Source organism: Papio anubis, chromosome 5, assembly GCF_008728515.1.
Source record: "Papio anubis isolate 15944 chromosome 5, Panubis1.0, whole genome shotgun sequence".
In the NCBI taxonomy this organism is placed as follows: domain Eukaryota; kingdom Metazoa; phylum Chordata; class Mammalia; order Primates; family Cercopithecidae; genus Papio; species Papio anubis.
Window position 1 is genome coordinate 83757120 of NC_044980.1, and position 17122 is coordinate 83774241.

Sequence of the window (17122 nt, forward strand, 5' to 3'; positions counted from 1 at the left end):
CTGAGGCATGAGAATCATTTGAACCCGGGAGGTAGAGGTTGGAGTGAGCCGAGATCATGCTACTGCACTCCAGCCCGGGTTGCAGAGCGACATTCTGTCGAAGAAGAAGGAGAAGGAGGAGAGGGAGAGAGAGAGGGCGAGGAGGGAGAGGAGGGGGAAGAGGAGGGAGAGGAGGGAGAGGAGGGGGAAGAGGAGGAGGAAGAAGAGGAGGAAGAGGAAGAAGAGGAAGAGGAGGAGGAAGAGGAAGAAGAAGAGGAGGAAGAAGAAGAACAGCCTCACTGTAACAGAGAATCTAGGCTGGAGTCAAATTAAAGTAGTTGTTTCTTTTCCTCTGTGGCTCCAGAAGTTATCCTGCGGAACCCTCTCACATTTTTCTATTATTCTTCGTTACAATTTAAGAAGGGGAGAATGAGTTTTAATATATAACTCTTGATTAAATGGTATCCCACATTTATAGCTATTGAGACCAAAAGAGGTAAACTGAATTGTTCAAATCAAAATGTGAAGCCAGGAATCTGCTTTTCTTCCTCATTGCTCAGAACTTACTTCATCTATAAATCACATACCCTGGGAATGTTGCGCATAAAACAAAATCTTACTTGATGCTTGTGATAGAGATGGGTATTTAAAAAAACTTTGAAGTCTTCTGGTCTTCAAAAAAAGGTATAAAATTAAGTTGGAGCTGAAAAGAACCCTAATAGAAGGTCTAGTTCATGGTGCTTATTTTATAAATGACAAAATATACTATTCTATCTTAGAAGGCAAATTTTAGTTCTACAAATGAGGTTCTGGAAAGACCCATGAACAAGTCCTGTTAAATGCCATTTAAAATAGTTTCCTTTCATTTAACCATAATTATGCTTACCTTTTTTTGGATGTTGTTCATTCAAAAGATAGCCTTTTGATTAAAAAAGAAAAAGCTATCGACTATAACCTAAATAATAAAGTAAAATAAATTTTAAAATCTGAGATGTTATTTCTTAAGCACTTCTCTTTAATTCAATATAAGACAAGGATATATATTATATAAACCAAGGAAAAGTTTATGTTTAACCCATTCCTCAGAAAACAGGAAGGTTTAGAGAGAAATAAAATAAGCATGATTTTTCGCTCAGGTCGGATTTGACTCCACTGCTTTTCAACTCATGAACATCACTGCCGGCACAAGCCACGTTATGATTTCTAGGAGGGGCACATATGGTGCTCTGTCAGTTGCCTGGACCACTGGATATGCTCCTGGGTTAGAAATTCCTGAATTCATTGTTGTTGGCAACATGACCCCAACACTGGGTGAGTTGTAGTTTTTCTAAGATGAGTCCTGTAGAATATTGGAAGGGTATCATTGACCACTAATTGTCTTGGGTTATTCTTATTCTGGACACTGAATGTAGTTTTCTAATACAATACTCCCATATTTAAGTGATCAGAGTAGTGCAGGTTGCTTGGTGAGAAAAGGAGAGAAACTTTTTTCAGTCAAATTAGCAACTTCATGCCTTACCTCAAAAGAGTGGGGTCACTAAGCAAACTACTCTGTCTATACAATAGGAGCTTGTTGAAAGTAATTCTAAGAATCTAATTTGGCAAATACAGTAATAAGAAAAATAAAAATACGTACAGCTCTTCTATGCATTTCCATGTTCACCTGACTATTTCTGGCAGTAGGGCAGCTGTTACTTTAGATACTTTATTTTTTAAAGTATAGCATTAGCTCTTTGAGAGTTAGTGAGATGCGAATGTTAGATGGTTTGACCACTAACATGTTATAGAAAGCTCATTGCAAATTTAGATAATGAGAGTTTATAAAGAACCCTCCAGTGGGCTCAGAATCTGAGGATCTCCCTCCTTGATTCACAGGGTCTTGTTGGTCACCAGGCAAACACCATTTACACTCAGTAAGAAACCTAATGAATCCTGCGGAGGACTGAGATCCTTAGTCTCTCAAAGAGGAGGGAATGATTTTCATTTTCCCAAGATCTTGGCATCACTGAGAGATAAGAAGGAATGAAAGCTAAAGTCCTGTAGAAGATGGGGGATGAGGGCTAGGCCAATGAAAATGACATTTTCATGCCAGCTTCCATCCTAACAGCAATCCCAGAACACAGAGAGAAATTAGCTGCGCGATTGAGAGACACCATAGTGTGATAACTGCCTTGGATACTGGGGCTTCTTTAGCCACTGGATAGGTGCCCTAATCTGATGTCTGAGACATTGGCTCCTCTTGTTTTCCTTTTGGCATGTCCCCTAAGTTAAAAATATTTAATTATCTTTTCTTTTTTATTTTCTAGCCCCCTTTTTCCTGCAGAAACTCTTATCTTTTACTTCCTTACTCCTCTGTCACTTTGGGTGATATGCATGCTCCATACAATTTAGGGTGATTTTTAAAAAATTTTATGTTAGTAACTACTTCTACATATGAAAAGATTTATGTGTAGAAATATTGCTTATTATGAGTGTGTATACGATTTTGTGCTTACATATCACATTAATCTTCAAACGCTTTTGTGAGTTTATGTTAACTTGATTCAACTGAAATAACAGGAGTTCCCAAATAATAGATCTGTATCTTCAAACAGGTTCATTTAGTTTTTTTGAGGCTTTGTAATAAATTTTCAGACACAATGAAAAGTACAGTATACACCCATAAACTCACTGACTAGATTTATTTATTTATTTTATTTTTAATTTTTTTTTTTTTTTTTTTGAGTCAGAGTCTTGCTCTATCACCCATGCTGGAGTGCAGTGGTGCCATCTCAGCTCACTGCAACATCCACCTCCCGGGCTCAAGGTATTCTCCTGCCTCAGCCTCCTGAGTAGCTGAGATTACAGGCTCGCTCCACCATGCCTGGCTAAGTTTTGTATTTTTTGTAGAGATGGGGTTTCACCATGTTGGCCAGGCTGATCTCAAACTCCTGACCTCAAGATCCATCCTCTTTGGCCTCCCAAAGTGTTGGGATTACAGGTGTGAGCCACTGTACCTGGCCTTGACTGGATTTAATAGTTGTTACAGTCAGCCATATTTGTGACATTTTTTCTGAAGCATTTTAAAGTAAAATACATAGATTATGATATTTCACCCCAATCTACTTCAATATGTATCCTAAAAATATTCTGGGGCCAGAATTTAAACCAAAGCCTAACACTAAATCTGTATTAAAGCCTGCCTAACACCAGTCTCTTTTCACTATTGGATTTTGTCATTGAGCCAGGAAAGAAAAAGATATAAAGGAGAAAAGTAAACAGGGACTGACAGCAAGATTTGTGTGGTCTCCTGTAAGTTTACCTCTCCCCTATCCCTTTATAAAAATGTTTTACCTTTTGTAAACTATAATTGAATTTTGGATAAGAAAATATATTACTACAGTTTTAAAAGTCAAATCCCAGTTTAAGATAAGAACTAATACCCTACTTTCCTTTTCATGTTTTCCTTCAGGGAGCCTTTCATTTTCCCACGGTGAACAAAGGAAAGGAGTTTTCCTGTGGACGTTTCCCAGCCCTGGTCGGCCAGAGGCCTTTGTTCTTCATCTATCAGGAGTGCAGAGCAGCGCTCCTGGCGGAGCTCAACTCCGGTAAGACCAACCTAATTCTCACCCAAGAAATTCTCTGAGGAATAATCTGGAATTCATCCATCAAAACAGAAAAAGGCACAAGGATTATTCTCCTTGAAGGAAACGCAAACATAGTTTTAGTGTAGAGCATCACATGGCGTGCATGCTGGAGAGGGAGGCGGCTCTCAGGAGCCCCGCCACCCACTGCTTGCCTTAAAGAGAGTTCCTCATGCTCCACCTTGAGAATGGGGACTGGGGAACCATCTCCACTAAAAGCCATGATGGCAGTTCTCCTCTTGTTAAAGGAAGCTGTCTTCTGAGAAGCTGAAAATACCTGATTGCTCCAAGTGATTAAGAGTAAGAATAAGATTAAGTAAGAATAAGACATCACAGTGGGGTGATAAATATTACCTGTTTGGATCAGTGACCCTTTGACTTTAATATAATTTTATTGAATTTTACTATGTATCTGTAGTGACTCTTTCTGCAAATACAGTATATTTGCAGATAAACACGTACCAGCCAAAAGCAATTTACTTTCCTTATTTCTGGGATAGACTCAACCAGAGCAGTAGAGGGCAGACCTGTTATTCAGACTTAGGGATTTAGTCCTGGCTTTGCCACTTACTCACTGTGTGACTTTGAGAAAGTTACTTGATCTTTCTGTTCTTTGGTTTATTTGTAAAATAAAGAAGATTTGGGGGTATGAAAACTAGAGTGTATTCAAGTATGTTTGTATACATGTTTATGTGTGGGAGATCTCCATTGGGGAAATCAGATATAACTTTATACATATGCCATTTTTAAAATGTTCGTCATTTTAAAACATATTTTAGAGTTACAAATTCAAATGCTTTAACAGCAACAATAGTCATTAACAGTATTATAGTGCTTGGCCAGTTGTGGTGGCTCACACCTGTAATCCCAGCACTTTGGGAGGCCAAGGCAGGCCGATCACCTGAGGTTAGGAATTCAAGACCAGACTGGCCAACATGGCGAAACCCCATCTGTACTTAAAATACAAAACATCTGCCAGGTGTTATGGCATGTGCCTGTAGTCCCAGCTACTTGGGAGGCTGAGGCAGGAGATTCACTTGAGCCCAGGAGGCAGAGGTTGCAATGAACTGAGATCGCGCCACAGCGCTCCAGCCTGGGCAACAGAGTGAGTGAGAGTCTGTCTCAAAAACAACAACAAGAAGTAGTATTACAGTGCGTACCCTAGGTCAGGCATAAATCTTATAGTGCTTACTCTAGGCCAGGCATAAATCATACACACACACAAACACACACATGCACACACATATTCTCTCTCTCTCTTTACTCTCCCCAGCAGCCTTATGAAGTAGATTCTATTATTTGTCCCATTTTATAAATGACAAAAGTCATAGATAGATTATGCAATAACCCAGAAGCACACAGTTTATACATGTTGGGGTCATGATTTCAACCCAGGCTGAATGACCTCTGTCTGAGGTGTTAACCACTGTTTTATGTAGTGAGTGCTAGCTGCTTGACAATAGAGAGTGATGGGATCTGAAGAATCCTCCCTAAAGACATTTAAATTTATATTAAAACCAAAAACCTGTTAGCAAAAGAAATTATACCTGTAGACAGAATTAGGCCAAGAGGCCACCAGTTGTAACCTCTGATATAGCTGTTAACTCACAACAAAAATCTATAGGAAAAAACTGAGGATAAATTATTCTATCATGGGTGTCTATCCTACTTCACACACAAAGTTTTAGCTACATTTGCATGAGAGGATAGTCCCATTACTGGCAGCTGAAGGAAGCAAGGATTTTGCTGCTAGTGCCAGTAACTATTTCTATCTGGTAGATAAGAAAGCTGGCAGAGGTCCAGAACGTTGTAGTAATATTGTACCCCTTGCACTGATCCTCTATTTTCAGATCCCTCAGACAGTTGCTCTGGGATGATGGAGAAATACAATAGAGACCTATGAGCTTTTCATTTGGCTCAGACTTGTTAGGTCCTGTCCCTGCTTTTGTAGCTCCTGTTCTTACATTTCTTGTGCCCTTATCAATAAATAAGGTTTGATGGAATTTGAAATGGCACTTCATTGTTAAGTTACTGCCCTCACGAGCAGCATTTTAAATATGTGAATGATGAATCTCTACAGTCATATTCCTATTTTTTAAAATCAATTTCTTCTTGATTTAATTTTTTTCCCAGATCAGGTTTCATCGTTGCTGAAATTGAACCAATGGGCATCTTCCAATTTTCCAGTAGCTCAAGAAATATCATGGTGTCAGAAGATACACAGATGATCAGATTACATGTACAAAGACTATTTGGGTTCCACAGCGATCTTATTAAAGTTTCTTATCAGACCACTGCAGGAAGCGCCAAGCCACTGGAAGATTTTGAGCCTGTTCAGAATGGGGAACTGTTTTTTCAAAAATTCCAAACTGAGGTTGATTTTGAAATAACCATTATTAATGATCAGCTTTCTGAGATGGAAGAATTCTTTTACATTAACCTTACTTCAGTAGAAATTAGGGGATTACAAAAGTTTGATGTTAGTTGGAGCCCACGCCTGAATCTAGATTTCAGTGTTGCAGTGATCACAATATTGGATAATGATGACCTGACAGGAATGGATGTTTCCTTCCCCATGACAACTGTGGCTGTAGCAGTTGACACAACTCTCATTCCTGTAGAAACTGAATCCACCACATACTTCGGCACAAGCAAGACGACTACCATTCTGCAGCCAACCAATGTGGTTGCCATTGTTACTGAGGCAACTGGTGTATCTGCCATCCCTGAGAAACTTGTCACCCTTCATGGCACACCTGCTGTGTCTGAAAAGCCTGATGTGGCCACGGTAACTGCCAATGTTTCCATTCATGGAACATTCAGCCTTGGGCCATCCATTGTTTATGTTGAAGAGGAGATGAAGAATGGCATATTCAACACTGCAGAAGTTCTTATCCGAAGAACTGGTGGGTTTACTGGCAATGTCAGCATAACAGTTAAAACTTTCGGTGAAAGACATGCTCAGAAGGAACCAAATGCATTCCCCTTTCATGGTATCTATGGAATTTCCAACCTAACGTGGGCAGTTGAAGAAGAAGACTTTGAAGAACAAACTCTTACCCTTATATTCTTAGATGGAGAAAAAGAACGTAAAGTATCAGTTCAAATTTTGGATGACGATGAGCCCGAGGGGCATGAGTTCTTCTATGTGTTTCTCACAAACCCTCAAGGGGGAGCACAGATTGTGGAGGGGAAGGATGACACTGGATTTGCAGCTTTTGCCGTGGTTATTATTACAGGTATATCTTTGAAATGATGGAGATAAAAATGTACTTTTGTGGTACGTAATTTGTATTAAGATGAATCTAGCTTAAATTTAATGGAAGAAGGTGAAGTACTTAAGTTATTCATAGGAATGCATTAAAATGTTGTTTTTCTGTAGCATGGACCCATGACATGAACTCAAGATGTGCTGTTCTGAGGGCCCTGTAATTTAATGTACTATAAATGTCACTGAGATCAGAGCCAGTAATACAATCTATAAATCCATACTTTCACAATATAAAGAGCATTTAATTTAATCATCCAAACACGTGATTGCCTATCCTGTTTTGAAACTTCATTCTAAATTTACCAGCCACTTTCAGTAATCCATCCTAAAGTCAAAGATCTCATTGGCAGGAAATTTTTTTTTTCTGTTACCAAATAGATTTAAACTATTGTGTTTTGTTTTGCTTTTGACCCAATGTAGATGATATAGCCATCATACTATTGCATATATATGTTACAATAGCTTAAAAATTTAATTATTTTTTGTTTCTCAGGTATCTTATGCAATCTTTTCGTAACAGTTTGCAGTTTACCTCTGTAAATACATCCTGTATTTCTTTTTTTTTCTTTTTTTTTTTTTTTTTTTTTTGGAGATGGAGTCTTGCTGGGTTGCCCAGGCTGGAATGCAGTGGCACGATCACGGCTCACTGCAACCTCTGCCTCCTGGGTTCAAGCAATTCTCTGCCTCAGCCTCCGGAGTAGCTGGGATTACAGGCACCTACCACCACCCCTGGCTAATTTTTTTGTATTTTTAGTAGAGACGGGGTTTCCTCATTCTGGCCAGCTGGTCTTGAACTCCTGACCTCGTGATCCACCCACTTCAGCCTCCCAAAGTGCTGGGATTACAGGCATGAGTCACTGCACCCGGCCTGCAGTCATACTGTATTTCTTCAAATGAAATACATCAGCATGTCAATACCTTATATGAGTTAGTGACAGGCTATCTCATGATTCTTTTCTTTTTTCATTTTTATATTTTATTGTAAAGGGACAATTTATAATTATACATATTTAAAGGGTACAAGTAATGATGTTATGATTTATAAATACAGTGTAGAATAATTTAATCAAGCTAGTTACATGTACATTATCTCCAACATTTTTTGTAGTGAGAATATTTCAAATTTACTATCTTAGAAACTTGGAAATGTACAGTACTCTGTATTAACTGTATTCACCATTCTGTGCAATAGACCTCAAAACATATTTTTGAGATTTGATGCTTCCTGGAGTTCATATTTTATTTTAGTCACTCAGTTTTAATTCAGTCATAATTTTGCAGTCTTTTAACTTCCTTTCATATGCTCAGCATTATCTCATTTATGTTAACCTACAAATTTGCATCAATTAGTATGATTTATTCCTATTTCTACAGTTTATATAGTGTATTGTAAATTCTTATTCTATTCTACAAGTTATTTACTGATTTTGATTCAAATTGGCTTAATACCATCTATATATTTCTATTAAAATTAGTTTGGCAGTCAGCATCCTCCTTCTCATTCTATGACACAGATATTTTATTACAGTTATTTGAATATGACCAGGGCTGATAGTTAAAACATGTAACAATTAGTTTGGCACCGGCCAGGCCCATTAAAATGGCTTCTGGTGGTTCTTTGCTGTTCTAAGCGATACTCCATTAATTAATGGATCACAAGGAGGTCTTGTAGTCCTGGTTAAGAAAGTGGCAGTGGGCTCTTTGGGGGGGGGGGGGCTCAGGACAGAAGTTAGGTACCAACTGGAATGGAAGTGCTTCCCTGTTTTATGAGATAATATAGCCTACCAGTGCCTATTCCTTCATCAGCTCTGAGCTTAGTTTTAACTCACCAGGCAAATGGTAAGTCAGCTGAGCTCTGTGAGATTCTGTGATGTTTACCTTCCCTACATAAGGCACACTCATCACACACCTGTTGCAAATGACTGACACCCTGCCATAGCTACCACTAACGTCATGTGATGTAATTGGCCTGACTACACCACCAGGCACATTCACGTGGTCATAATACCTTAAGTTCCTTTACTTGCAAATGTTGCCCTCATCTTTTCCCTATCTGGCATTTTTTTCTTAATAATATTTCTCACTTAACTGGATAATTAATTTTGCTGCATCCACCCATCTTTATAATCTTTTCACATTTAGATTTTAGAGCAAACTTTCTGAGTAAGTCAGGGAAAAAAGTTTATTTAGTTTTGATTTCGATCATTGGCATATTATCAGTCTGGAATCATCTTACTGGAAATCTGAAATCAAATTTGTTATTGTAAATGTGACAAGGGAAGTGTTATTTTCATTAGAATCATGCTAATTGCTATTGCCTTGGAAAAGGAAATGAGGGTTCTGCTGTGATAGTCTTGTAATCTACTTGAAGAGCCCAAATCCTCACTTAAGGTGACAAGAAAACAATTGCTGCCAAAGATAAAAAGTCAATGTCAGATTCTGATACCAGGTTACGAAGTGATTATAGTGATTAATGGGTGAGGATGAGGACTGGCAGTCTGAAACAAAACACACATGAGATCCTAGGACAAATGTAACCCATCACTTGCATGTCCCTAACAAAGGGGCTCCACATTTACTTTAAGACCAGGGAAATGGTCCAGACGCTGATGACTACTAGTTCTTCCCTATCGGGACAGTTCAGTGGTTTCCTGTTTCCTTAACCCAACCTACTCTAACTTCAGAAGTTCTGTCTCCTTAGAATGCCAGGAATCAGGTTTCAGGGTGATGGGTACACATGATAATATGGTTTGGCTCTGTGTCCCCACTCAATTCTTATCTCCAGTTGTAATCCCCCAAATCCCCGTGTGTCGAGGGTGGGACCTGGTGGGAGATGATTGGATCGTGGGTGCAGTTTGCCCCATGCTGTTCTTGTGATAGTGAGTGAATTCTTATGAGATCTGATGGTTTAGAAGTAGCACTTCCCCTTGCTCTCTCTCCTGCCACCATATATGATGTGCTTTGCTTCCCCTTCCACCGTGATTATAAGTTTGCTGAGGCCTCCCTAGACATGCAGAACTGTGAATCAAACCTCTTTTGTTTATAAATTACCTAGTCTCAGCTAGCATCTTTATAGCAGCATAAAAATGAACTAATACACATTGTTTTTCAGGCTGATTGCTTTAGGATCATTGCTTCTAGGATCAATGCAAAACTGGGTCATGGAGAAAGAGAAAGCAGTCAGAGCTGTGCACTGGTATTTCTCTAGTCTGAGAAGCTGGTTTAGGTGCTGCCTAGAATTTGAAGTGATGATTTCTGTATAGTATGGGCCCTAGTTTTGTTCCAGTTTAAACATTTATTTTTAAGTATAATGGTACCTCTAACCTCAAGTGTTGCTTAGGAAAGTTTCTGATACCCAGAGATGCTCAGGAGTTCCTTAATATTTCTGTTTTGTTCTGGGCCAAATAGCTTAATGGGTAGCATAGATGGTCTTTTAGTCAAACCTCTTATGTGAAGGTAAATCCGTTGAGCAGAGTTCATTTATTTGACAAAGATTTATTCAACACTTAACTATATGCTCAGTTCTGTTCTCGGAGCTGGGGATACAGTAGTGAATAAAAGTTGTTGCTCGAGTAGGGCTTACATTCTGTGGGGGATATATAGTCTTAAAACAGATAAACATCTAAAATTTCAAGTACTGTCAAATGTAAAGTAGGATCTTAATAGAAAAATGAATATGTGTGTCAGGGGAAAGAGTGGGATTTGATTATTTATTTCTTCTTTTCTTCTATTCCCAAACAGCCACCTTGATGTTATCACAGTTTAGTTTATTTTTAATAAAGATATTTTAACAACTCTAGCTCCCCTCACCACCTGTGAATTTCTCACTTTTAAACCATGTGAGCTGGCAAGATTAGTGGAGCATGGGAGGTCTTTTAAATAATTCTTGAATATATTATAGCCCTCCATTCTTTTTTCAGGGAGTGACCTTCACAATGGCATCATAGGATTCAGTGAGGAGTCCCAGAGTGGACTAGAACTCAGGGAAGGACCTGATATGAGAAGATTGCACCTTATTGTCACAAGACAGCCAAACAGGTAAGTATATATATAGTATATGGAAGATGTAACATTCTGTGTGTCTGTATAAATCCAATTTTAATTCATACAATGGTAGAGGCAGGGTAAGATAGAAGGAAGTAGTGTGGAATTTGGCATGTCTTCAGATGCTGTAGTTCTTAATCTGTGATTATGATACTTTGTTTATGATCATAACTTAGGGTTACCTTGAGTGTTTTATACTTCATGAAGTACCATACAAATATCAGACTATGTAGGTCATCACTTCATCTTACTGCCTGTTACCTGCTCACTCTACACACATACCATTTTCCTGTAAGGAAAACTTGGAGTACCAAAATTTTATTTGCAACTTAAAACTGTATAGTAGCATCTTTGGATACTAATCACATACATGTGCTTGGCATGCACACATGCACATGTGTATATATTACATTTTCCATTTTGGGCCTAAAAAATCTGTGAGAATGTAAGTCTCCCTTTGCCCTATTTTGCAGAAACAACCATTATGAGTGGAAGTGTTGTTTCTTTAGAAAAATTCTTTTTAAAAGAGAAATGAGGAACATTTACTTGCCTTTAAGAACTCCCTGTAGTTCTCATTTTCACATCTTTTGGACATAATAGAAAAATATTATTTGTTTTTACATTCCTTATATAGAGTATCAGGATACTTAGTCATTATCGAATGGAATGTAGTCAAAGAAAACCACATAAGCCCTGAGGCTTAATTTAATTCTCTCATTTGTAGTGAGGAAAATTGGTCATTTTCAGCATCATCAATGGTAAAGTAAGTGCTATACTTTGGATGAAGAGGTACCATTTGGCACAGTGATAATAAACTCTATTAGACATGGGGATGACACCCTCTGTTAAGGCAATGGGTGGGTTTCTTGCTCACAGGGCCTTTGAAGATGTCAAGGTCTTTTGGCGAGTCACACTTAACAAAACAGTTGTCGTGCTCCAGAAGGATGGGGTAAACCTGGTGGAGGAACTTCGGTCTGTGTCAGGGACCACAACCTGTACAACGGGTCAAACAAAATGCTTTATCAGCATTGAACTCAAACCAGAGAAGGTAAGAAATGAAGACACACACTAGTGTCAACTTCTAATTGTATTTCTTTAGAATTAATCATTTTAAAACCACTATTGAAACTTATACATTGTTAATATGGAGATTCTTTGTGTCTTTCTTAGCCACAATCTCTAAATCTCTTTGCCGACAACAAACTTTAGACAGACTTGATTACATTATGAATTTTGTAAATAAACGTCATTTTTCTATTTTTTTGTTTCTTGCCGTATTCTAAAATAACAACCATGTAGGTTTCACTTCTTTTATTTGTATTCTTGGTACAGTTCTTTCCTTTTCTTGAAATAAATGTCTTCTTCACAATTCTTTTTATTAACGCCTTCCTACTTACATACAAAGAAAAAAATGTTTATCATTGCTTAATAAATGAACACATGCTTAATAAAAGATATGTCTTGATATGCTAACTCTACACATTAAAATTAATAAAATATTAAGTATATACCGTTAGAATCATATTTATCTTGCATGCTATCTCTTTTATATAATGATAACATTTCTTCTTTCAGTATCACTATAAATTCAAATTCAAATAATTTTTATTACTTACTAAGTGATTTTCTTTTCGGTATTCAAATAGTCATGGCATGGCCACTGATAGTCTTATTATGCTGGTCTTTTGTCTTTTCAGTATTACTTTAAAAATATCTGGAAGCATACTTGCTTTATAGCAATAACAAGTATTCTAGAGCTGTCTTGATTTTTTCCCTAATGTAAGACAGCCAGTTAACTAGTGTCAAAGGACTTGATTTCTTTGATCAGAAAGATTTTAGAGATCTATATGTATGTACTAGAGCTATGCAGGGAAGTTGATGCAGGCAAATGTGTTGCTCTTGTGGCCACTCTGGTGGTGGTAGCGCTAGAAAATATATTTTCCTTAAGGTCTTGAATCCCCACTCTTTTTTTCGTAGTTCAACATATCACATCATTGTTTTTTGCTTTTCTTGAGTTATCATCAGCTACTAAAACTTTCTGTCACACTGACAATGAGGAACTGAAATTTCAGTACTCAAGGCATTTGATCGTATAGTATGTCCTCACTTCACGTACTCAATAGGCTCTTGGAAACTGCAACTTTATGTGAAACAATGTGCTGTATAATGAAACCAGTTTTACCATAGACTAATTGATATAAACAACAGTTGAGTTCCTGCTGCACAGTGTATGTCCTTTCCTTTAAAGTTACTGTTTCCAAGAATCTGTCATGGTTAAGTGAAGACTTACTGTATTCTACTTGAAAACATTTAAACCCTTCTTCACACATTTCTTCCAAATATTTTTATGCTTCCATCAACCCTTTCAACCCCAGATTTCTTTTTGTTATTTTCTTTTTGAGACAGAGCCTCGCTCTGTGGCCCAGGCTGCAGTGCAGTGCTGCAATCTTGGCTCACTGCAACCTCCACCTCCTGAGTTCTAGCGATTCTCATGCCTCAGCCTCCTGAGTAGCTGGAATTATAGGTGCACACCACCATGCCCAGCTAATTTTTGTATTTTTAGTAGAGGCGGGGATTCACCCTGTTGGCCTGGCTGGTCTCATACTTCTAGCCTCAAGCGATCCACCCACCTTGGCCTCCCAAAGTGCTGGGATTGCAGGCATGAGTCACCGTGCCCAGCCTCCATATTTCTTAACTATAGCTTCTCTTAATCAAAGTACCACTTTCTCCATGGAGCCTCCCATGAAACCTCTAGTTGGAGTTGTTGATTCTCTAAATTTACAAAACATTATCTGTATATTTCTTATGGAAGTTATCAGTTATATGCAGTGTTACAACTTATGCATAGTTTATATAGACTATAAAACTGTTAGCCGTTCAAAAATTAGAATGTGGTTTTACATCCTCCATAAATATGTTTTGCATGCGTGCATTACTAAAAATTATATTGTGCATTTTATCTCGAATAGAATTTTTGGTGAAGTAGAATACTGATAAGATTTCACTAGACTTTAAACATCTGTTTCATACAGTAGATGTTAACCTTGTAATTCTAAGAAGAGAGACGAGAAGAGCCATCAGGAGTGGGCTTGGGGAAGCTGAATAAAGAGAAATAGGAAAGTTAAAGTATAGATGGGGTTAGGGAAGACTGCTTCCTCGGAGCTTGCCCTCCTTGCAGAAGAATATATAATTAAGGGGTAAGGGAATGTTGCATGCAATACATGGGGTGCTATCTGTATGTATTTGTTATCCTAACTAGACAAATGCTGCTGAGCCCATCATCAAATAGTTTCAGTTAGGTAAGAGAAAAAAACTACTTGCACCTCTTCTTTCTCTTTCACATATGATATTCAAATCATAGAGTTTTCTTCTACATTTTGAGAAGCAGCTAATTTTCAAGACATTTTTTCCCTCATTATCTTTTTACCTGTTAAAAGGCAAGGTACAAGCAAGGTTAATATACACTCTAGTTTCATTAAGAGGAAATTTGAAAAGAGAGAAGATGGAAGATGATTGTATTCTCATAAAAATGAAAAAATATTTTTTAAAAAGTACTTTTGCCATACATTTTAACATTTTACCTTTTTTTGAGTAGAAGGGAACTTATTACTCATCCAGTTCAAATTATTTTTATGTCAGATAAACTGAAACCTAATGATATAAACAACACATGTTCTGTGACAATATTCTTCTGTAGTGGGCTTTGAGAAATTATTTGGAGGTCCTAGTAGAGCCCCCCAATTATTGCTAGACTTTTGACCTAAACACCATCTTCTTCATTTTTTGTCAAAGGAAAGACATCAGTTACACTGAACTTATTCTTGGAGTCACTGGAGTCAGTATAAGAGCTAGGGTTCTGATAATGGAAGACTTTGGTTCAAATCTTAACTCTTCTACCAATTAACTGGGTGACATTGGACAGGTTGCTCAGCCTTCCTGAGCCTCCCGGGTTAATAATATGGCTGTGAGGCAAATAAAGAAAATAATGAATAAGAAGTTCTTAGCACAGCTCTCGGCAGAGTTGGCCCTTCATAAGAGATGGTGAGTATTGTGATTATTCAGAATGGATGGAGATGGAGCCCAAGGGAATGCAGTGACTTGAGTAATAACTACATCAACACAAGTGATAGAAGAGTTACAGATATTGCAGACACAACAAATGCATCCACAGAATTACACCATGTAGGGACCAGCCCTACAGGGTCTGTGGGTTTTTCTTCTCATGTACAGAGACAAGAGATCATAGAAATAAAGACACAAGACAAAGCGATAGAAGAAAAGACAGCTGGGCCCGGCGGACCACTACCACCAAGACGTGGAGACCAGTAGTAGCCCCAAATGCCTGGCTGCGCTGTTCTTTATTGGATACAAGGCAAAAGGGGCAGGGTAAGGAGTGTGAGTCATCTCCAATGATTGATAAGGTCACGTGAGTCACGTGTCCACCAGACAGGGGGCCCTTCCCTGTTAGGTATCCGAGGCAGAGAGAGAGAGAGGACAGCTTACATCATTATTTCTTGTATGCTCTTTTCAGAAAGATCAAAGACTTTAACACCTTCACTAATTTTGCTACTGCTATTTAGAGGGTGGAGCCAGGTGTACAGAGTGGAACATGAAAGTGAAACAGGAGCGTGACTGCTGAAGCACAGCATCACAGGGAGACAGTTAGGCCTCTGGATGGCTGTGGGTGGGCCTGACTGGTGTCAGGCCTTCCACAAGAGGTGGTGGAGAAGAGTCTTCTCTAACACCCCCAGGGAAAGGGAGACTCCCTTTCCCAGTCTGCTAAGTAACGGGTGCCTTCCCTAGGCACTGATGCTACTGCTAGACCAAGGTCAGCTAAGTAACAGTTGCGTTCCCAGGCACTAGTGTTACTGCTAGACCAAGGAGCCCTCTAGTGGCCCTGTCCAGGCGTGACAGAGGGCTCACACTCTTGTCTTCTGGTCGCTTCTCACCATGCCCCTTTAGTTCCTTCTTTGTATGCTCTGGTTTTTCCTAGGTTATAATTGTAGAGCAAAGATTATTATAATATTGGATTAAAGAGTAATGCTACAAACTGATGATTAACAATACTCATATATCATCATATCTATAATCTATTTCTAGTACAACTACTCTTATTTTATATATTTTCTTTATTGTACTGGCACAGCTTGTGCCCTCGATCCCTTGCCTTGGCACCTGGGTGGCTTGCCGCCTACAACACCATTCATTAATGGCAGTGTCCCTTACCTCAATCCAGTCTATTGGTACGCAAAGTTTTTTGACTCTGTCCTGTCTCAGATTATCATCTCCGCAGTTTTTCAATACTTTCACTTTCGAATTATTAAGAATTTAAGTAACTTTCCCAATTCAATTACTGGGCCAAGATTATAACTCATCTCTTGAATTTCAGTCCATTTCCCCTTTTCCTGATGATTTATCTTATGATTCTGTATTAGCGAAATGTGAAAGGTTAACAATTAACTTAGGAAGCATGCTCTTAACCACAAAGTCTGTTTAAATCCAGTGTTTAAATATTTGTTGCAAATATTTTCAAACATATTTAAGTAAAGTATTGTTTCATTGTTACTTTGGTTTTTCTATTGCTGAACAGTTCTGGTCCTTGGAGAAATCATCTTATACTAGTTAGGGCAAAAGATCATCCTGGGACCCTTCTGACCTAACCAGGAAAAGAACCTGCTGGGAATTACGCATGGAATGGGCTCTTATGAGGTCTCTGTCATTTTTAGGAGTCTGGGGAGGTTCACATATGACCTATGAGTCTTGATTTCTCATGAGACTTCAGAAATGTTGTTTCAATAGACTGTTTATTTCTAAGACTGGAAGACTCTTTATGTTACTAGTCTAATGATGTGTAGGCACCCATCTGTACACTGTTCAATTTCAGATGATTCTTTACTTAGATTGTAACATTATTTTGTTTGTAGGTGGCTGTACGTAATGTTCTAATCATCATCACAATGAAAAAGAATATTTTACTAGAGAATAAATAAAAGTCTCTGTTGGACAATAATATACCGAAATCCTTAGTTAAAAGAAACTACTTTGAATTCAAGCTCACTTGGTCATACTAGATCTTGAATATAGTTACTATACTTTGATAGTGCTTTAGTTTATTGTGTTTGCCAAATGTAGTTTCTCAAAAGTGGAAATAGTATGATTATTTCCATATTTCAATATTGACTGACAGTTGATCAGCAAGAGTAAA

The 17122-nt window shown here is 38.2% G+C and overlaps 1 protein-coding gene across 4 annotated transcripts in view; it reads left to right on the top strand.

Moving 5' to 3' along the window:
• The window catches only part of ADGRV1 (adhesion G protein-coupled receptor V1), a 585058-nt gene that overhangs the window by 227912 nt on the left and 340024 nt on the right, over nucleotides 1-17122 (top strand). For all 4 annotated transcript variants that reach the window (XM_031666293.1, XM_031666294.1, XM_031666295.1 and 1 more), the window contains 5 exons: nucleotides 1116-1290; nucleotides 3431-3566; nucleotides 5736-6841; nucleotides 10794-10911; nucleotides 11794-11965. In XM_031666293.1, coding sequence (XP_031522153.1) covers nucleotides 1116-1290; nucleotides 3431-3566; nucleotides 5736-6841; nucleotides 10794-10911; nucleotides 11794-11965 — 1707 coding nt within the window. The remainder of the gene's footprint in view (nucleotides 1-1115; nucleotides 1291-3430; nucleotides 3567-5735; nucleotides 6842-10793; nucleotides 10912-11793; nucleotides 11966-17122) is intronic.